Genomic DNA, 21899 nt, shown 5'->3' with positions numbered 1-21899 from the left:
GGGCTCACCTTGTTGACCACAATGAAGCCCTTGGAGTCGATATTGATGCCACTCTGCTTGAGGAAGCCCGTTGCTGGAACTGCACCTGTGGGAGAAGGCAAAGGCTGCAGTATCTGTGTGTCCCACAGCCCTGGGGGGCTGACCCCAAGACCAGCAGATCCCCTTGTGCCAGGACAGTCAGTCTGCCCAGGGAAAGGCAATGGCTGCCCTGAGAGCAGGGCCAGGCACCCTATGGAGACCCCACTGCATCAGCCTCTGCCTCCCAGGATCCCTATCCTTCCCTAAGCCATCATTGTAATCTGCCCATCACCCTTTTCTAGTACTTGGAGGTAATTTTCAATGTAATTCTCTTTTATTTTGAAAAAAAATTATATTTAAAAGGGAACCTTTGATTTTCCAGCCAGGGCTCCTTGGCCTCCCCCCAGTCTGTACCTTTGCTTCACCCTTCCTTTTCCTTTTTTAATCTTTTTTTCTCTCCAGCCTTCACAAATCAGAATGAAACTAATTCTGTGATTCTTCCAGTCCACAGCATTTTGAAAAATTACAGAGATGGCAGGAAAGGAATTTTTTCCCCTCCCCAAATGTAAAGGAGAAAAATACCCTCTTCTGTGGGGTATTTTCTTTGATTTTATAATAATGGGGTATTCTTTTATTTTATAATACAGGGTACATTTTTTGTTGCTGGCAGCAGCAAATAAAACCAATTTTAAAAAACTGAGTTTGGGGAAGCTTTAATAAAAAACAACTTGAGGTGATGAAATTGCTTTGAATTTTTTTTTTCTGGAAAACCCAAATGCACTACTATTTCCCAAATACATTTTGTGATAGAGGCTCTAGAAAAGCATTTTTTAGTTACTCAGATTCATGTGTGGCAGCCAAGCAGGGCTGGCCTATCACTGCCAGCACCCCTGGCTACCTGGCCCCAAGGAGCCCTTGCTGCCACATCCCCTCCAGCTTCTCCGGCACCGAAGAGAGCCCACGAGCCCCCAGCTGAGCACCACACAACCCCTTACCAACACCAACAACACACACGTCGGCACGCAGGACCTTCCCACTCTTCAGCACAACCTCCTTGAGCTGCAGGAGACACGAGGTGGGGGGGGCATCACAGTTATTTTAGGGACAAAACACCCTCTGCAGCAGCAGGAAGCCAAGCTGGCAGCTCGCCTCCTTTGTGACATGCAAGCTGACCATAAATGTTAGAAAAGCAACAGGAGGAGGGTGGGAGCAATGAAGCCACCTCACACACCACACTGGTGCACTTTTGCTCTTGGGGACTAAACCCAGGAATACGAATTTCAGGGACTAGGAAAGAGGGGAGAGCAAAGTCCCAGCAGGGAATAGAACAGCAGCCCTGGGGGATGCCACAGCAGTGCTGCCGGGGAGCCCCTGCCCACACCCTACCTTCCCCTCCTGCTCCCGCAGCTCTGACACTTCTGTCTGCATGTAGAACTTCACTCTGTTGCTCTCGAACATCTGGAGGGGGGACAAGGGACAAAGCAGGGGACATCAGAACCCTGAACCACCCCTAGTCGTGGTGTCCCTGTGCCCCCAGCACTGCCCTGTCCATCCCCTGTGCTCGCCTTGACCCGTGCTGCAAAGGGAGTTGGCACCCCCACCCCTCCAACACAAGTCCAGAAGAAGGTGATCTACAGCACATGGACCATGAGAGGGAAGACACAGCCCGCTCTGTCTACTGACTGCTGCCATCACAGCTTTGTCAATAAACATTAAGTAAATTAATTAGTGCAATAAGTGATACAAGCAGAACCCACTCTGTTACCAACCCTCCCCTCCAGATGGAAAAGAGAGGTCACCTTCATGACAGCACGGCCAACCCTCTCCCCAAAGAACTTCTTGAAGGGGACTTCTTCCAGCTCCACCAGGGACACCGAGTGGGCCCTCTCTGCGAGGTAGGCAGCCACCTCCATCCCTGGGGAACGGAAGCAGGTCTGAGTTGGCTGTGGGAACCACCCCAGCACTGTCCTGCATCCCTGGAACTCACTGCAGCAGAGGAGCTGCCTCACCCACACTGACTGGGAAGGTTGGAGCTGCGCTACTGGGAGAACTGGGGAGGCACTAGACCTGGTCATGCAAGGGGCCACACCAATTCGGGTATTCTTCAATGTAGATTTTGAAGATCAAAGGGAGGAACCGGTCATGATGAAGCTCCAAAGTGCCCTGGTGTAGTGGGTTTCTATGGCTAGGTTTGGTAGCAGCGGGGCTACAGGGGTGGCTTCTGTCAGAAGCTGCCAGAAGCTTCCCCTGTCCATGATGAAGCCAATTGCAGCCAACTCCAGGACGGGCTTCCTGCCGCTGGCCAAGGCCGAGCCAATCAGGAGTGATAGTAATGCCTCTGGGATAACATATTTAAGAACAGAAAGCTATTGCGCAGAAAGAATTCCAGCCAGGGAAGAGCGGAGTGAGAACATGGGAACAGCAATGCAGACCCCAAGGGCAGTGCAGAAGGGCAGGAGGTGCTCCGGGTGCCAGAGCTGAGGCCCTGCAGCCCGTGGTGCAGAGCAGGGTGGGGCAGCTGTGCCCCTGCAGCCATGGGGGAGCATCGGGGGGGAGGAGGGAGAACATGGAAGGAAGAAGGGGTGGGGGAAAGGTGTTTTTTAAGATTATTTTACTTCTCACTCTTTTGATCTGACCCTGTTAGTAATAAATTCAATTAATATCCCCACTTTGAGTCTGTTTTGCCCATGATGGTGATCAGAGTGACATCTCCCAGCTCTTAACTCATGAATCCTTTGCTGTTTTTTTCTCTCCTCTGTCCAGTTGCAGAAGGGAGTGAAAGAGTGGCTGTACCTGGCACCCAGCCAGGGTCAACCCTCTACACCTGGGAAGCCATAGCACATGCAACAATGGACCTCAATCAATGGAGGCCTTTCTCCTACAGCTGGGACTCTCAGCTGCAGTCTGAAAAAAGCTCTTGGAAGTCACTGTCTTCTCTGATCAGAATGGGAGAATTTTACTGCTAGGAATTGCATGGGAACCTCCACCAAGACATTTTCTATCTATGGTGGTTTTTTATGGAAATTAATCTTTTTGATGACCTGCAGTTTGCAACTGGCTTCCCACACCACATGCTTTTCTGTAGATCATATTGATCAAAGCATTAAAACAGGTTTATCTTTTATAAAAGAAAAAAACCCCAAATAATGAAAATTTCATAATAAATTCCCTCACTAATAAACATTTATGCTTAAGGCTTGCAGAGCCCACTATTATTTTGTTAGAACCATGTCAACCATAAAGAAGGACCATCAAAGAAACTGTATTTCAAAAATTCACTGCTCCGCTAAAATGTAAAAGAGAAATAAACCCACAGGCCCCCACTCACCAACAAGACTCTCCCGACTGAAGCCAAATCTAGACACACCAGATTTGAACCCACCTGAGCAGTAGTACTGGCCTTGCCATGTACTTTTCAGTCTGGGACAGCAATATCTGTGCCTATACAAACCCAGCCTCTTCAGAAAATCAATTTCTTCAGAGATGTCCTCACATGCACCCAGGGGGGGAGGTTGGACTACCCCAGGTTCAGTTTGGGAGTGGGGGTTATCGCTAACTGGGTAGTAACAAACTGGGAAAGGGTTTGGGATCATCTGCAGGAAAGGCGGAGAGCTGGGAAGCAGACACCGCCCGCACGAGCACTCACCCAGGAAGGATGCTCCCACGATAACCACGTTCTTGCTCGTGGCCAGCTTTACCACACGGTTGGCATCTTCGGGTGTCCGGATGTTGAAAACATTTTCCATCTCCTTGCCTTTGCAGCTGAGAGCTTTGGGCCTGAAAAACACTGAGGGTGCTACAACTGCTTTTCTCGACCCCATGGTGGCTGCAGTGCCCAATTAGGACAGCAGGCACCCTTCTGGGGCTCCAGCAGCATCCCAGACTCTCCTTTTTTCACCTTTCTCTGGGTCGGAGACATAACACGGAATAACAAAAATGCTGGTGGACAACGGTCGAGCAGGGGATGCTGGACAGCCACCCCAGACCCCACTGTGTACCCACGGGGCCGGGGGAGCACCTTCCTGGGGCAATGCAGCACAGCACAGGACAGGCACAGCTTTACAAACCTGCACTAAACCACTGGCATGTCCTAACATTTTCAGAAGCTTAATGGGACACAGAAAACTCACTCTGTCCTCCAGCAGTGCTTTGGAGCCAGATACTGAAAGTTTGATAAGGCTCTGAAGATGCAGGCTGCACTCTCCATTCCTGTGGGCACATTGCTGATGCTGTATCAGCTTAATCATGCCCTCTCCAGACACTTACTGGAACCTATCTATTTTTAAGTATCTGACCCCTGCCTGACTCACATCTGAAAACGGGACAGATGATCCTAAAAAATTTAGGTACCCTTAAAAAACATTTACCCAGTGTACCTGCAGCCTGTGTATGAGGATTTTGAAATTACTGCCAAAGGATTAACCCTCTTTTGAACCTAATTCAGTTTCTGGTGTACGTGGCATTTTGGCTGCAGCACTGTACACCCCAATGCCACCCATTCACACCTAGTGGGGCTGTTGCTGTGACTGGCAGCACACTGGCTTTCAATGCGAGTTGCTGCTCCGGCTGTTCCGCAGCATCCCTTCCTCAGATGATAAATTATGCAGGGACTGCATTTCTCATTCTTTGTTTTACAGCTTGGTATAAGGAGCACAAGGAAGGGCAGCCAGGATGCCTTATTTTCACCTTGAATTGCCAATTTGGACAAACCTCCTATTGAAAACAAACTGACCTGCTACTTTCAGGGTGCAAGGGACAATGCCAGTCTGGGGCGATGCCTGGCATCCCAGCACATCAATACCACCTTTCCTATGGCTGGACAAGGTTCAGTCCTGAAAACTCCCATGCTGGGGGCAAGGCTCCCAAAGCTGTTAGGCTTGGGCGGCAGCAACACCTTATTAGGGCTGCAACAGTGAAGTGTTAAGCTTTAATTGCTGAGAAAGATCTTAAAGGTTGGCAGGAAATGAAAGATGAAATTCAGAGGGATGTTAGGGTTGAGTGTTACTGAAGAGTAAAAAGAGCAACATGGCAAAAATTACCTCTAAAAAAAAAATAGAATACTTCCACTTTGGAGGGTTTTGTTAAAGAAAATACGTTCAAGGTCCTAGGGCCACCATCCCTGGAAGTGTTCAAGGACAGGCTGGATGGGGCTTGGAGCAACCTGGTCTAGTGGAAGGTGTCCTTGCCCATGGCAGGGGGTTGGAACCAGATGAGTTTTAAGTTGCTTTCCAAGCCAAACCATTCTCTGATTCTATAATTTTATAAAATATGATGTATATATATATATATATATATATATGAAATAGATGATGATATAGAGATATAGAGATATAGAGATATAGAGATAGGTGTAGATGCAGATACATACAGATATATCCAATATCTTTGGTGTTCCTTGACTTTTCCACAAACACTCTTCTAAACAAATTCAGTGTCTGAATTTACCTGCCATATTTCACTCCTTATCCCCAGGCAAAATCTCTTCACATTCTCAGATAAAACAGTTTCTCTTGATCTTTAAGATTTTTGTCTGTAGCTTACATGTTTCCAGTCGCTATCAGCAGCTTGTTGTATTCCATCTTAAACCCATCTTTGAACACGGCTATCTTGCTCTTGATATCCACAGCCGCAACCTGAAATCATTCTTAAATAATGTTAAGGGATGAAATCCCAGACGTTAACTGAGTTCCCAGTCCAATCAATTCATCTGTCAGGTTTTAGTCCTCCATGTTAGTTTATTAGTTTTGGTTGATTAGTTGGTTGGTTTTAGTCTGTTTGTTTTAGTCCCCCCAGGCCACAGCTTGGCCAATCCAGACCTTAAATATTCCTCGTTACCTTTTCACAGATCCTTGAAGATCTCCCAATATAAATAAGATAATGGGGAGAAATGTTTAAGCCACTGTCTCCTCTGCTTGAAGGCTGATTATCCTAATCAGAGGGCAACTGGCCACCCCAGATCCATGTGAGGGTGCTGGCAAATGGCAGGTAAGAAGTTATGGCCACATCATAGTCACACCCAGGGTGTCCTTCCCGCCACGGGAGCATTGCATTAGCTGTGTTTTGAACAACCACAGGCAACCTGTGCTCTGGGGCACAGAACAGGGGGCTGAGGTAGACCCAACATTTATGCAATGGCATCCAGTGAGCCGAGAACAGAGACCCATTCCCTAAATATGACCTTTGCATACCAGTGCTTGCTGGCGACAGCCTACAGGAACACACAGGACTCTCCTTACCTGCATTTCAGTCAGGACTTCGATGTCATAGGTGCAGAAGAACTCCTTGGGGCGCAGGGCAATCTGCTCAGGGTGGGAATCCATTGACTGCAAAAAAAAAAGCCATTTTTCCATCAACTGCTGGGCATTGAACAGGTGAGTGAAGAAGCCGCTGTTACCAAGAGAAGTCAGTACTAGCCTGAAGTCAGCACTTACAGCACAGGTTAAGGGAGCAGTTCTACAGGCTGGAATTAAAGCCTCTTCAAGTAGAAGTTGTTACAAGAGGCCGATCTGGGCTCTGGTTCCTTCTCTGCTGCCTTGGTGTGGGGCTGGTATTGACCAGTTGAGGCAGTAAGTGCTTCTGAGAGTTGGCAAAGCAGCCATAACTGCAGCTCCTCACAGCACAAACAGGTTCACAGGAGCCTCATTTTATAAGGGTGGTAAAACACCGGCATAGGTTGTCCAGAGAAGCTGTGGCTGCCCCATTCCTGGAAGTGTCCAAGGCCAGGCTGACGGGACTTGGAGCAACCTGGTCTAGTACAAGGTGTCCCTGCCCATGGCAGGGGGATGGACCAGATAACCTTCAAAAGTCCCTTTCAACCCAAACCACTCTATGATTACTTGGAAAACAATCAGTTACCAGGGGAAATGGAAGGTAGAAGAGCAATAAGAACATGCAACATTAACATACAAGGACACACTTTCAAAAGCACCCAAGTAACGCTGCACAAGTTCCCTCAAAAGCTGAAACAGGGCATGGGCCTGTATCTGCTCATCTTCAGCTGTAAGAGGTTCTTGCTCTTCCCAGCCTTCCCTGATCACTGGGGTGAGATGTACATTATCTTTACATGCAGGGTTGAGCCCAAGTTCATCTGCCCTTCTGACTCTGTGGAGACAAGCTCAGACTTAGGCTGAGGACAAGCTGAGCTTCAAGTGACCTCCTGGCTGTGCAGGCTGCTCCCTGCTCCAGTGTACTCCTCCTTGCCTGCAGCGTACCAGGAACAGTCAAGCGCTGCAATTTATCACACAGCACTGAGCTGCAGCATCTACCTGTGCCAAACAGGCATGACATTTGGCCTTGACCTAGGAGTGATAAGGGATGCAGGAATCAAGGGCTTTCCCATCTGCCCACGGGGATAGATGTGCAAGATCCTTATCCCCAGAGGTAGCTTGGTCAGGGGCTGGGATGAGCCTCTGACTTCAGTCAATGCTCTGCTGAGGAGAGACCTGCATTGAAGAACTCGAGGCAGGGGCAGGGTCATACACGTTTTACTGCAAATTCTTTAAATACTCCATGTTTACAGAGAGGAATACCCAACCCCATTGTGCCAGGAAGGGCAACATAGAGCAGTGCACTACCACGATAGGTTTTGCTGCCTGGTGCTCTGGAGATGGCAACAGAGACATGGCAACACATCAGGGAGGTGGTCACGGTCCAAAGGGACAAAGAGGAACAGTTCAACAGGACCTGGGGACAGACTGATAACAAGCTTTCGGCAAGGCAGAGGAAGGGCAGTGCTGCGGTTTCAGGGAGTAAGAAGTCTGCTGCTTACAGAATTGTGCGCTCCTCCTGCAGTAACTCTGTACATGATTAGTCCCACTCACAACAGGATTAAGAAAAATCCCATTTTTCTCCTAGCCTGTTCCCAAAAATTCAGCTTTCTCTTCCATGGGTTTTGTGCACCTTCTAAAAGCAACTACAGCCAGAGGTGTTTAGTGGAGAGTTTAACAGATCATGTACAACACCTTTGGCATGTGAAATGTTCTTACTATTTAAGAGAGAGAAGAAAAGCCAGTCTAAGACTCACATGTGGGGATAAGTGTTTGGGAGAGCTGCCTGGCTGGGACAGGGACTCCAAGATACTCTGAGCTCCTCAGCACAACCTCTGTGACTCTTAGATGCAGGTTTCAGCCAGCTGCTCCTCACCTCAGGTGGGAATTGCCCAAGCACAGAAATAGCCTGAATGCTCCCAAAAAAGCCATGTGCATGTTTGCCTTTCTTTGAAAATCCCTTTTTTTTGCTTCTGGAAGCAGAGTTAGATGCTGTGATTGTAGAGTACCATCCCCCACGGATAAACATTCCTGACAAGAAGGTGAACACACAGTCCACCTTATTTTATCTCCAAGCTCCGAGGCCAAATGCTGCTGTCCAATCTGATCTGCTGTCTGACATCAAAGAAGGCTCAGGAATCAGCAGCAAGAAATGTGACTAGAAGATCATCCTACGTCTACAAACTAGAATGCAAAATGGGATTTGTGTCAGAAAAAGTGATGCTTGCACTGCCATCAAGATATCAAGTTGTGATGACGATTGAGAATCATCATAATTATGGCATGGAGCATCCCTGGGCAGTAAGAACCATGCACTCATAAAAAAACATGGTAAACAACACCATTTTTCCACATGCCTCATTTCATTGCCTTTAAGATTTTGATCCAGACACACATTAAGATCTACCCAGGTAGAAGCTGGCTAAGACAGCTACTGCTAGACCTGTGAAGAATCATATAAATCCTTGAGTGGCTTGGCTTGGAAGGGACATTAAAGCTCACCTCATTCCAATCTGCAGGGACACCTTCCACTAGACCAGGTCGCTCCAAGCCCCATCCAACCTGGCCTTGGACACTTCCAGGGACGAGGCAGCCACAGCTTCTCTGGGTAGCCTGTGCCAGGGCCTCACCACCCTCACAGGGAAGAACACCCTTGTTTCTGTGCTAGAGTGCTCGTAGTTCAGAGTTTGAACAACTCCTTTTTTGCGTTTCATATTTCAGTCACAAACAGGAAAGAAAATTCAAGGAAAACAGAAATTCTGAATAAGGAGAGAGAACCATGCTGCTGCAATGAATAACAGTGGGGAAAGGTCCTAGAGCAAACCTTAAAACTGGGGAGGAATATGGCATACCCAGAGTGATACAAACCTTACTGAGCTTTGGTCTGTCGTAAGGCAAGTGTCTGTCCATTGTGCACATCACAATCCGGTCAGAGAAACCTTCCTGGCGCAAGGTCTCTGCACAGACCAGCCCAGCTGCCCCTAAGGGAGAAGGAGACCAATGACAGCCATGTGTATGAGGCATTGGCAGATCTGAGCCCTTTACTGCTAAACCTGCCAGGGCTGAGTCCAAAATCACCATCTCCACCAGCCCTGGCCTCACTTCACTGCCCTTCCTAAGTTGAACAGCTCACACAGGAAGCTGGTCAGGGCGGATGCAGCAGGCAAGAGAAGGGACTCTCTGTCTAAGAAGTGTGCCATTAATCCTCTTGTCTGTCCCTAAAGTGTCACAAAACCACAAAGACCACATCTGAGGAGTGCGGCTAATGCCTACACACCTCTCACAAGCTCCAGGGCAGAAGCAGCTGCTCAGACCCTTGGACTTCTGTAGTCAGGGAAAGGTCTGCACACCCAGCTCCTGGTAAATTTATGGCCAAGCATGGAGGGCAGAGAGCCCTCCCTTCTCCACAGCCAAAGTGTTGGTTGTGTTACTCACTGTAGAGCATTTCCCATGCTATTTCTTTAAGGGTTTTTTGTTTGCTTGTTTCAATCACAGAAAAAAAAGGGCTAAATCAAACAAAAAGCTTCCTAGGGGCATGCTGTTCCCCTGCATCCAGGCAGCCTGATGGGAACATCCCTTCTTCCTTGGCCTACTCGTGAGATTGGAGAACTCAGGTGAGAAGTCTTGAGTCTCTTCTCAGCCAAGGAAGCCTTGTTTGATAATAAGTGTTTCTAGGGACATGATTTCTGTAACACCAAAGAGATGGACCTGGACAGTATCATGGTTTGGTCCCTCAACAAGACGCTTCCATTGATGGAGGCAGAGGACAGTAGAAGAAGAGACAGGTGGGTGGACATCCTGTGCATGCAGCCAGGAGCAAGCTGAGCCAGAGCTGATGCTGCACTGACGCCAGGATGACCCTCACATGAGCAAGGGGCCGCAGTCGATTGCCCTCAGCTCTGCTGGGCATGGCTGGATCTTGGTCCTTGCTGTAGGGCTGGATGGTATTCTCTTACCAACACTCCCCACAACCCCAGATTTGAAATCACCTTTCCCGTCCACCAAAACAGGCTTTGGTCTTTAACAGACCTGTAAATGTAGCTGGTAAAGCCTGAGAAAGTTCCTTCAGCAGTGGCTAATGTTGCCTGTGGAGTGACTTCACTGAGATTGTGATGACTGTCCAGTCCTGCCACACGCCAGGACATTCCAGTTGGCCTCAGGGAGCAGCATATACTTTACACCCCAGCTTTCAGGTAACAAGGGCACAAGGAAGGGAAAAATATCACCCAGTAGCAACGGAAAAGCCAGTTAGGCTGGTTTTCCCCTTTGCTCAGGCTGTGAGATGCAACTTAGATGATCCCAATTTCTACAGCTTGGATCTGGTGACCTGGGGGCTATAATCCATTAAGAACAACCCACGTGCCAGGAGCAGCCCTTCCCTCACAGTCCCAGGTCCAGCACCCTCCATTTCACCACAACATGGTCAAGCCTTGGCATCTAATTCAATCCAGAAATTCAGTAGATGGGTTTCACCCCATCAGGCTTTCTAAAAAAATGGCAATACACAAATGAAGATGGGACAAGAGAAAATAAAAAACAGATTGGCAGCTTTGCTATTTTGGCAGGGATTTGATATTTGTTGAGAAGGTGGAAGAATTTATCTTCAGAGAAGCACCTTGAGGTGAGAACTTTGGAGCTGTAATCGGATGAGACAGTGATGTACAAGGTCCAAGAGAAAAAAGCGTGTCCACATTACAGGGACACCTGAGAGGACTTTACACTCATTAGCTGTGGAAATCTGGGGTTGCTGATGTACTTGGGAAGGGTGTAGCAGGAAGAGGGTTCAGGGTACCCACTCCAAAGGACAGCAACAAAGCTCCACAGACAGGAGCACAGGGCACTTTTGGATCATTAGCATGTAGGACAAAAAGGCTCAGGAAGACCCTCTAGTCTGACCCTTTGCACAGGAGGGACGCAGGAGGGGGTGACACAGCACACAGACACTCTGCTCCCTGCACCCCTGCTGGGAAGGAGACACACATGGTGGTCCCAGCACATGCCATCCTTACCTGCACCGATGATCAGCACGTTGGTACTGCTCAGGTTGTAGTTGCTCAAGGAGATGCACTTTGCCATCATCTTTGTCCTCTTCTGTGTCTGAAGAGCCTGTGCCACCACCAAAAAGGAAAGCCATTATCTTTACTCAGCATTAACCTGGGCAGGCAGGCAGGGATGGGGACAACTGCAGTAGTGTCATAAACCACCTTGGATAGGAAGGGAACAACTGGGTCCTTGTACTGAACAAGGACTCAAACCCCTGCTCATCCAAATACCATTCCAATGTCCAGTGTACTACCCTTTACAAGTTACTTAATTAAAATAAATCCACCATCTTCTGCAAATCCATCCAATCCGTCTCTGAAAGGGCAGGTGAACTCTCACCCCACAGAGCTGGGAGGAGAGGGGGAATAGAAAAAACAGTCCAGGTGTGTTCTCGTACAATTCTGCACCAACAGATGAAGTGAGAATGAAGAAGTTCTATCAGGAATTTTATCCTGCACCTGAGCAGAGCTTGTATACCTGATATCCAAAGCTGATGGACTTGTCCAATCCCCCAGATTGGACCCTTACAGCATCCATCAGGCTCTGAGCCACTGGATCTGCACATATATACATGCAAATGAGCACCAAAAGAAGGCTTTTCATGGAAAGAAAGATTGCAGTGGCCTGAATGGGCTTCATTCTGCATCCTGTCAGGGGATGAGAGCCCTCTCTGCCCACACACCAGATTCCTCCCTAGCAGGAGCTGATGTCTGGGCTCAAGAGGGAGAACAGGTGGCCTTTGGCATCACTATGCCACATTCAGACAAGGCCCAAAGGCTGGTGGAAGAGGCCTGTTTCCATGGGCAAACTAAATTAAAAGTTGCTCTGAGCTTAAGGAAACATAGGACAAGTTCAGGACAAACACCTGAAAGATCTGAAACCTTTTGTTCACCCATGCTAGATACTCACACATCCCTCTGCCCAGGCATGGCTTTCCTGCCATAGGACCAAAGGAAAAGCATTTCCCCCACCCCCATGCACACAGAGCAAAACCCAAAAGCATCAGCCTTGGTTTTGGGATGTCAGTGGCCCATTACCTGCTTGCTTGCTCGGATGTACACCTTCTCCTTCTCAATCTTCACCTGAGGGTGACAGAACAGCAGCAGTTTGCAGGACAGTGAGGGCTCCCTCTGGGCAACAGCTAACAAATGGAGCAGCAATGGCAGCAGGTTGCCTGCAAGAGCAGCTCAGGCCATGGCAGGGCTCATCCCAGCTCAAGGCTGTGGGATGTCTCCTGTCTCGTACCAACCATGCACTGACGTTCAGTGTACAACTTAATTTCTATCCCAGGTTTACTTATGGTTTCTCATTCCCAGCCCACTCCTACTCGAGACTGGGCACCTACTCCCCCAGGGTCGCAGGAGGTGTCTGATGCCCATGGGTGGGTGCAAGAAAGGAAGAAGCTAGGTGAAGGTGCTGTTCTCCACTACCCACACCAGCACATCCTCGGAAAACATTCGCTCCATGCCATAAAGAACATTGCTTACCCCAAAACAAAGAGACATTTTGTGGGTGACACTAATCTGAGTGGTGCGGTTGATGCTCTAGAGGGAAGGGATCCATCCAGTGGGACCTGGGCAGGCTGGAGAAGTGACCCATGGGAACCTCATGAGGTTCAACAAGGCCAAATACTTGCTGCAGGTGGGTTGGAGCAATTGACAACATCAACCCAGGTTGGAGGATAAAGGGATCGAGAGTAGCCCTGAGGAGGGCTGGGATTGTTCAGCCTGGAATTGTTCAGCTCTAAGGAGCCCCTTCCAGTGCTTAAAGGAGCTCCAAGAGAGCTGGAGAGGGACTTGAGACAAGGGCCTGGAATGACAGGACAAGGGGGAATGGCTTCTGACTGAGAGAGAGCAGGAATATTGGGAAGGAATTCTTCCCTGTGAGGGTGATGAGGCCCTGGCACAGGTTTCCCAGAGAAGCTGTGGCTGCCCCATCCCTGAAAGTGTCCAAGGCCAGGTTGGACGGGGCTTGGAGCAACCTGGTCTAGTGGAAGGTGTCCCTGCCCAAGATGGTCTTCAATGTCCCTTCCAACTCAAACCAACCTGTGATTCTGTGTTTCCTCTGCTGCTGCAAGGACAAGGGTCTCACCTGGAACCTGGGTAAGCTATCCAAGCCGGGAAAGTCCTCAATGTCACCTGTGCCGATGTTGAAGCAAGCTCCATGCCAGGGACAGCGGACTCTTCCTTTGGACAAAACCCCTGCAGGGAACACAGCAGAGCAGGGTTGATGCTGCCCTTCAGATGCCTGCCATTCTCTGGGATGGCACCTCTCCTCCAGGACACATATCAGCTGATGTGGACCTGGATGGGCAACACTGGACTTCTCTCAACATGCACATTGGACAGGCTCAGCTGTTTGGGATCAACTGGGATTCTATATGAGTAATCCCTTCTAAAATGCCCTGGATGGCAACGTCCCCCACGTCTCTGGGCACAGCTCCAAAGTTGTCTGCTCTGCCTGGGATATAGCCTCCATCTCCAACCAGGATGAGGCTGTCATCTCCACAGTCTCATCATCCTTTTAAGCCCCAGTAGCACCCAGAGGAGGCAGTGCCTCAGAGCATCACTGATTTAAAGCATGTGTGTTCCAGAGCAGACTCTGACACAGCAAGGTGCCTGCACACACCTGGAAGGCACAAGCATGCCCAAAGCCATGTGTTCATTTCTCCAGGTGTTTACTCAGAGGCTGCTACCTTGGACTTTAGCTTTCCCTGCTACAGTGCTGGGGCAGAGCATTGGCTACCATGTGGCCATAGACCAGTATTGAGCTTGTGCCTGAGGCACAGCAGCGCCAGGTGTCATCATCACCACGTGTGCGGATGGAAGGGCAGCCTCTGCACTTACTGCTGCAGCAAATTCTCCAGTGAGATCCCTGTATGACAGCCAGTCTGAGGAATGTACCCACAGGTCTCTGAAAGGGCAGGTGAACTCTCACCTCCAGGGCAGCATGGGGCTCTTCTGCCCTGCTCAACTGGCTCTCACCCCAGGTGAGGGGCTGAGAGCATGGCTGCTACAGCCAGCACTGCTATTGGGCCAGTGATGCCCAGAGGACACACAATGCTCTCCTGTCTTCCCCAGCGTCCCACTTCCAGTAAAGAGTCCTCCCAGCCTCAGTTTGGGTGATGCACTTCCACACAGAGCCAGACCAGCACTGCCTGATGCTGCTGCTTAGGTTCTGGGCAGGGACCTGCCTGAAGCCGATGCTGAGAAAGTGCCACGATGCATATTTTTAATGCCAAGATGGGAAACCCCCACACCTCATTCCACTTCAGTCAATAACATGAGGAACATTCTTCTTGCTACTGAAAGGATCTCATCAGCCCAAATAGATTCCTCCTTTTGATTTAGTCACTAGCAGAAGCCCCAGCCCTGTGACCAACAGTGGCAGCTGGTGTCAACTGCAACCAGAGCTGTGGCAAAGTGCTCTGGGGAGGTTTGTGCAACCCCAGCCTGCTGCCCGTGCCTTCCCCAGCCAGAAGATGCCCAGGTGATGCTAAGTGTGTGGCATGGAACTGCCCTGTGCCCGGCAGCACAGCTAGGTGAACACTGGGCTGTCCTTTGCCCACCCTGTGATGCCCTCAGTTGCTCTCCCAGGACAGGATGCAAGACTGACCTTTGACCAGTGGAGCCCCATAGTGGGGACACTTGTGTCCCACGGCGTGGAACTCACCACTCTCCTTGATGAGCAGAGCCTTCCCACAGCCGAGGTCCACTTCCCTCATCCTGGGGAGGAGGAGTATGGAAAAAGATGACAGAGCATCCACCTCACAGCAGATGCCACCCCCTCACCCTACAACCCAGACCTGGTCCTGCCAGCTCCCTGCCTCCTTCAACTTGCTCCAGGTGACTACAGGCATGGGTCAGTCCTTGTCACCAGGCCAGTTTTGGAGGTGGATCTGTTGTCCCCAGCGTGGGGCACATCCAAGCTGAGTGGCAGCATCTTAATCCATCACTGTGTCAAGAGGAAGCCCAAAGCACCTCCCCAGCTGCTGGGGAAGCTGGTAGTGGGAGCAAGAACCCAAACTGGTTTTACTGCAACCTCACCTCCCCTCCTGGCCCCAGTGGATAAGCAGGTCCCTGCCAGGCTTGTATTCAGTCTTCGAAAGCAAACACAACATGTCTCGGAGTTGAAAACCAGGAGGGGCAACTCTGCCCCTTGGAGTCTGCCTCCCACACCTCAGGGGTTTGTTCTCTGGTCCTGGCCATGTCACAGGGTCAACAACATGGGTCACCTTTTCCTGATAAATCCCTCACGACAGTAGACACCCGTGTGTGACCTCCTTGATGTTTCCCTCAGCTGTTTTTGCGGAGTGAAGCTCACACAGCAACCTCCTCCTAGCACCAGGCTCCAGGCCTCAGCTCTAAGTCACCAAGGGGCTTCACCTCCTCAGTGCTGCTGGGTTCAGCCCTGCTCTGCACAGGAGCAAACAAACCTTGAGCCATTCTCATGGAAGGTTCTCTTTGACATCTCCCAGTTTTTGATAGAACCAGAGGGAACAGTCTTAAACTAAAAGAGGATCAGTTTAGTTTACATACAGGAAAGAAGTTTTTACAATGAGTGGTGAGGCACTGTCATAGGTTGCCCAGAGCGGTGGTGGATGCCTCATCCCTGGAAACATTCAAGGTCAGGTTGGACATTGATTTCAGGTTAGACCTTGGATCTTCATTTGTTTTTTTCAGCCTGGAGGAGACTGAGGGGAGACCTCATCACAGTCTGCAGCTTTCTCATGAGGAGCAGCTCTGATCTCTTTTCTCTGTGACCAGTGACAGGACCCGAGGGAATGGCTGGAGCTGTATCAGGAGAGGGTTAGGCTGGATATTAGGAAAAGGTTCTTCCCCCAGAGGGTAGTTGGACACTGAACAGGCTCCCCAGGGCATTGGTCACATCCCAAAGGTTGTCAGAGCTCAAGGAGTGTTTGGACAATGCTCTCAGGCACAGGGTGGGATTGTTGGGGTGTCCTGCTGCAGGGCCAGGAGTAGGACTTGATGATGATCCTTGTGGGTCCCTTCCAACTCAGGATATTCTAAAATTCTATGGACAGGGTTCTGAGCAACCTGGTCTAGGAGAGAGCCCTTATTTTGCAGGGAGTTGGACATGGAGTACAGAGCTGCTGTCCCCTGGAAACTTCCCCTCTTCCAGCCAGAAAGCCTATTCCCACACAGTTTGATGTTTATCTGGAAAGCCTGGTTGCTCCCGTTGCACGGAGTGGATCATCTCATCTACAGCCAGCCCCGACATTGCCTCTGGGCTACCAAACATACCACTGTGCCCACAGCAAACCCCACCCGCTCAAGGTGGCCACTGGCCAAGTGTGATCCCGGAATGCTGTTCATGCATGCCAAGTTCCAGGGTCTTGGAAGAATGGGACTGACTTTGCATGCTCATTCCTCTTCAGGTAACATCCCAACTCTATCCCACCACTTAAACCCGGGCTACAGAGACGCTTGTCCCACTCTCTTGTTTCCATGGAGATGACAATGGGGCTCAGCCCACCAGCACTCCTGTCACACCTTCAAACCCACCTCGGACAAGACTTTGGGCAGGTGCCTGCTCCACCAGCATCAACTGCCTAATGACAAATGCTCAATTTCCCAATTTTCTTGTCAATTTCCTGATTTCCTTGCCATCATGGGCAAAAACCATCAGATTTCATCACACCTGCCCTCAGAAGCAATTTTGTCCCAGTAACTTGGATGCCCTGCTCCCTTGTGATGCAGCTCTGCCCACTCTCCATGCAGGACACTTGGCACTTGGAGCTCTTCCCTCAGCACAAGCAGAACAGAGCAGTACAAGTCCTGCTGCATTCCTCAGCTGATTAAACCTGTTCAATGGCAACCATAACTCCCTGGGAAGATAAGATAAGTGAAAGAGTTTACAGCTTACTCAAGGAGCTGTGTGAGCTGAGAGAGTCAAAACCAAGACCTGGTGTCTTCAAAGCAGCACACAGCCACCTGCAAGGCTCCAATCCTGCACTCACTCCAGAGAAATCCAGAGAATTATTTACACTGTCCTGCAGCCTGCTAAACTGTTTACTCAGTTGGGAATTTGTCCTGTTGCCCCAATCCACTCCCCACTTGGGAAGCATCAGCTAAAACTCAGCTCTGGCCAGCAAAGGACCTTTGCTCAAGAGCTGTGGGAGCACTGGGGGCTGTTTTCTGTCCCCCCACTTAGCCTGCTGGGAGGCTGGCTGGCTGCAGCAGCACCAGTTTATCCATCAGTACCTTTTACTGGTTCTGCTGAGGTCATGATGGTACCAGAAAGACAGAAAAGATGGGCAGAAAGCACCCTGTGCTTGCAGACTCCACTAACACAATGCAGTGGTGCCTGAACCCTAGTGCCAGTGCTGCGGTCGTGCCCTCGCACACCCCTGCCCAGCACACTACCTGGGAGAAGCATCCTGGAAAATCCCTCTGGGTACCAAAGCAAGAGGACTCCTTCGGCCTGGCCCATTGCTTTACATGAGCCTCTCACAGCACCTCTCTCTTAATATGGACTCAGCCTGCTAGAAAACAGCTATTCTCAATCTAAAATATCTAGTGGTGGCACATCTACTGCCACAGTCGGAGGCATGTTTCAGCAGCTGATGCACACAAGACTGAAGTGTGGGCCCGGTTCCCAGACCGATGCCAGTTCCCAGCCCAGGCTTTAGCTGAGGAGTTCCCTGCTATGGCCACCTGTAGCCATGTGTGTTCTCACAGGCTGCAACCAGCTCTTCCTCACCTTCCCTGCAGCCAGCAGAGCTCTCCAAATCTTTTCATCTACCATACAGCCTGCTTCCCAGTCAATCTATTCATAGAATCACAAAATCACAGGATGGTTTGGGTTGGAAGGGACCTTAAAGACCATCTTGTTCCATCCCCCTGCCATGGGCAGAGACACCTTCCACTAGACCAGGTTGTTCCAAGCCCCGTCCAACCTGGTCTTGAACACTTGCAGGGATGAGCCAGCCACAGCTTCTCTGGGCATCCTATGCCAGGGCCTCATCACACTCAGAGGGAAGAAGTTCTTCCCAATATTCCTGCCCTCTTTCTCTGTAAAGCCATTCCCCCTTGTCCTGTCCCTCCATCCCTTGTCCCAAGTCCCTCTCCAGCTCTCTTGGAGCTCCTTTAGGCACTGGAAGGGGTTCTAAGGTCTCCCTGGAGCCTTCTCTTTTCCAGGCTGAACACCCTCAGCTCTCTCAGCCTGTCTCCAGAACAGAGGGGCTCCAGCCCTTGGAGCACCTCTGTGGCCTCCTCTCTAGCAGCTCCATGTCTTTCTTGTGCTGAGTACTCCAGAGCTGGAGGCAGTACTGCAGGTGGGGTCTCACAAGCGCAGACCAACCTAATTTCCCTACATCCTTCTTGCTTTGGGACACTAAAGCAGAGCACACTCTTCTAGTAACACCCCAACACAAAGTAGCAGACACAGAAGACTCCATGACACTCGGATGTTCAGGCATTAGCCTACATCTTGACCCTGGAACAGTATCGTCCCTGTGCAACTAGTATTTCCTGGGGTAGTCTCCCCTTTTTGCTTCACTCCATCTACGAGGCAATTCCAGTTGCTGCCTGTGCTCTGCCCTGGGTCCTCTTGCTGTCACTACCCACCTGCACAGGAGGCAGCAGGTTACCCATCGTCTCCCAGGAGAAACTGCAGCCACTTTGCTTGCCCTCCATTCCAGAGTATCTCCACTGTCTCCTCATCCCCACCTCTCACTGGAGGAGGACATTTGCCTCCAGGTCCCAATGGCCCTCCAGCACTTCTCTGGGCTCAGCGGAGCTTGAAGAGTCATAGAATCCTGAGTTGAAAGGGACCCACAAGGATCATCATCAAGTCCTACTCCTGGCCCTGCAGCAGGACACCCCAACGATCCCATCCTGTGCCTGAGAGCATTGTCCAAACACTCCTTGAGCTCTGACAGCCTTGGGGATGTGACCAATGCCCTGGGGAGCCTGTTCAGTGCCCAACTACCCTCTGGGGGAAGAACCTTTTCCTAATATCCAGCCTAACCCTCTCCTGATACAGCTCCAGCCATTCCCTCGGGTCCTGTCACTGGTCACACAGAGAAGAGAGCAGTGCTGCCTCTCTGCTGGTCCTTATGAGGAAGCTGCAGACTGTGATGAGGTCTCCCCTCAGTCTCCTTCTACAGACTGAAAAAGCTGTCATGGTTTAGGAATGGTATTCCCCAATTTAGTGCTCCCACTAAAAACCCACTGCTGCTCGCTCCCTTCTCTCCTTCCCCCTTCCCTCCTGTGGCTGGTTGGAGAGAAGAACTGGAGGTACAAAAGGTAAAGATCACCGGTTGAGATAGAACAATTTACTGGAAAACAGCTGTGAAATAAGAAAAGGAACAGTAACAGCAACAATATTAGTAACAAAAGTGTACAAAAGAGAGAGTGATTTACATGCAAAAATGCTCACTACCAAGTTGGACCCAATCTCAGCCACACTACCCCACTGCTCCTTCCACGGGACCAGCATTACCCAAAACACTTCTTCCAGCTCAGAACCAGCATTACTGCCACACTTGCTCAACTGGAAGGAATCCCTTCTTCCCCCTGCCTCCAGAAATGACATGAGGTGTTATAGAATAACCTCTGGGTCCTGGTCATGGCCCCTCCTGGCTACTGCAAAAATTAACTCTGTCCTGGCTGGAACCAGGACACAAGCCAAGTGACCTCAGCTGCTCCTCATCACATGAAGACTTAATCCAAGAGAGTCCAGTGCATCCCTCTGTAGAATGGTCTAATACATAAATTCCCATTGCAATGAAAAAAAACTAATTCATTCCTGGATGAACTTACCTAATAAGAAGAATTTATGGCCCATGAAGCCCCTAAAGTTTAGCCCAAAGTAGCCCGTAGTACATGGATTATTCTAGGATATTACTACAGGCAATACTTCAATTTAAAGCAAACAGCTGCCAGACTCCTGGTGTGTCCCACACACCTGACATTGCTCCCTCACTGGAACGAAAGCTATTCCAAACTATTTTCTTCCACGCATGGACGGACCCGCTGAGATGTCGGCCATCAGCCTGATGGAACCCGTACTTCTACCCCAGAAAAGAGGCATCAGCCTGTAAAGTACAGTAATGGGGACAGCCACTTTTTAGACTTCAGAAAACTCTTAAATCAGGGCAGTGAATGTGTCCAGCTGAAATGTGTTCTCATTTGCAAAAGAGCTGAAAAACTGCATCCTTAGTGAAAGAGCAAATTGATGAGCTCAGCTGGAAGAGCCAGACACTGCAGCCAGGATAGAACACACGGCCTTCCCCATCAGCTCCCCCCATGCACTTCTTGTGCTGCTTTGTAAAATCACTAAGGCTATAAATTCATAAAAAATTGTCTGGGTTGGCTAATACAAGCTGAGCAGACCCTCCTGAGAAATTCTGCTACAGAACATCACCTCTTTCTGAGACAAGTCCCAGCACAGGCCATGCCGGGAACAGCAGACCTTCTGGTAAAAAACAGTTGTCACTTGTCCATGATATAATTTTTTAAGACTTAAAAAAATGTTTATTTTACTAAGTTCAACTATTATCTCCAGAAACTCTAAAAATAAGACAAGGTGTTCAGATTGGGTTATAAGGTCTCTCAAGTTTTATCTGCAACAAGTTTAGGCACTTACTGTCCATTCTCCAGGTCCTTCACATGGCAAACAGATGCTTCCACCATGTCCTTTGGGTTGTGGTAGGGATTGCTGGCAATTGGATGTTCCTCGAGGTGGTAGTGCCGGGCAGTTCCATTGACTTTGTAGATCAGGGGGCTGGCTTTCCCATTGGGTGACATCTCCTCCTTGCTTCTCTCCTTCTCAGGTATCACAACTTCAATTTTCACTTCAACTGCAGGAACAAACAGAAACCTTCATTAAAATGAAGCCAGAAGTTTTGCTGCCATTCTGTCTCTCCCTCCTCTCTTGAACTTGGAAAGGAGCTGACAGACATCAGAACAGACATTTTTTGCTGGCTTCCCTGAGAAGATAAAACATTTAATATCAAACTTGGCTTGATTACCTGAGCCCATTATCCCTCTGTTCTTTCTGCATTGGGCACTTTGTATTCATAAAGTACATATTCTTGCAAGCAGAGTCATGAGTCATCAGTGCAAAACAACCCCTCAGCCACAGTTCCTGTTCTGTTCAGTGGAAAACAGCTTCAAGCAGCTTTATGTGAGGCACGCCAAGGCCTCTGGGGTTCAGGCAGACTTCAAAAAACCCTTTTTAGTTGTTCGTAGGTAACATTAACTGAAAGAGAAAGCCAACACTGCATGGTGCATAAAGCTGCTTCATTAGATGAAGATCAATTAAAAAAGAACTAGAAATACTAAAATTATTTCCATATGAGGTTTTGAGTGTAGAGTGAGTCCTCAGCATTAGGTAACATATGTCCATCACCGAACAGGTCTGACAACAAACCATCCCTGTTCTGGGGACCAGGGTACCCAGGGACACATGGGAGCAAGGACAGTGGGGAACAGAGGGGCTCTTCTCAGTCACCCAGGTGAGGATATGCAGAAGTTACTGTGAGAGTGGTGAGGCCCTGGCACAGGTTTCCCAGAGAAGCTGTAGCTGCCCGATCCCTGAAAGTGT

General features: G+C 49.6%; 1 protein-coding gene and 1 long non-coding RNA gene across 5 annotated transcripts in view; one reads left to right on the top strand and one right to left on the bottom strand.

Annotated features, from left to right (window-relative positions):
* The window catches only part of AIFM3 (apoptosis inducing factor, mitochondria associated 3), a 53231-nt gene that overhangs the window by 9080 nt on the left and 22252 nt on the right, over positions 1-21899 (bottom strand). For all 4 annotated transcript variants that reach the window (XM_027665444.1, XM_027665448.1, XM_027665447.1 and 1 more), the window contains exons 3-15: positions 20940-21153; positions 14943-15052; positions 13419-13528; positions 12365-12409; positions 11294-11390; positions 9153-9265; positions 6255-6341; positions 5560-5651; positions 3665-3795; positions 1818-1933; positions 1405-1476; positions 1014-1077; positions 9-85 (exon numbers count right to left, since the gene is read on the bottom strand). In XM_027665444.1, coding sequence (XP_027521245.1) covers positions 9-85; positions 1014-1077; positions 1405-1476; positions 1818-1933; positions 3665-3795; positions 5560-5651; positions 6255-6341; positions 9153-9265; positions 11294-11390; positions 12365-12409; positions 13419-13528; positions 14943-15052; positions 20940-21153 — 1328 coding nt within the window. The remainder of the gene's footprint in view (positions 1-8; positions 86-1013; positions 1078-1404; positions 1477-1817; positions 1934-3664; positions 3796-5559; positions 5652-6254; positions 6342-9152; positions 9266-11293; positions 11391-12364; positions 12410-13418; positions 13529-14942; positions 15053-20939; positions 21154-21899) is intronic.
* Positions 6291-21173, top strand: LOC113957722. Its single transcript, XR_003531280.1, has 3 exons — positions 6291-6389; positions 9509-9644; positions 21127-21173. It is a non-coding gene; the product is annotated as an uncharacterized LOC113957722 (long non-coding RNA).

The sequence above is a fragment of the Corapipo altera genome, unplaced genomic scaffold (genome assembly GCF_003945725.1).
Source record: "Corapipo altera isolate COAL_440 unplaced genomic scaffold, ASM394572v1 151, whole genome shotgun sequence".
In the NCBI taxonomy this organism is placed as follows: Eukaryota; Metazoa; Chordata; class Aves; order Passeriformes; family Pipridae; genus Corapipo; species Corapipo altera.
This window is presented reverse-complemented; position numbering and strand designations above follow the sequence as displayed.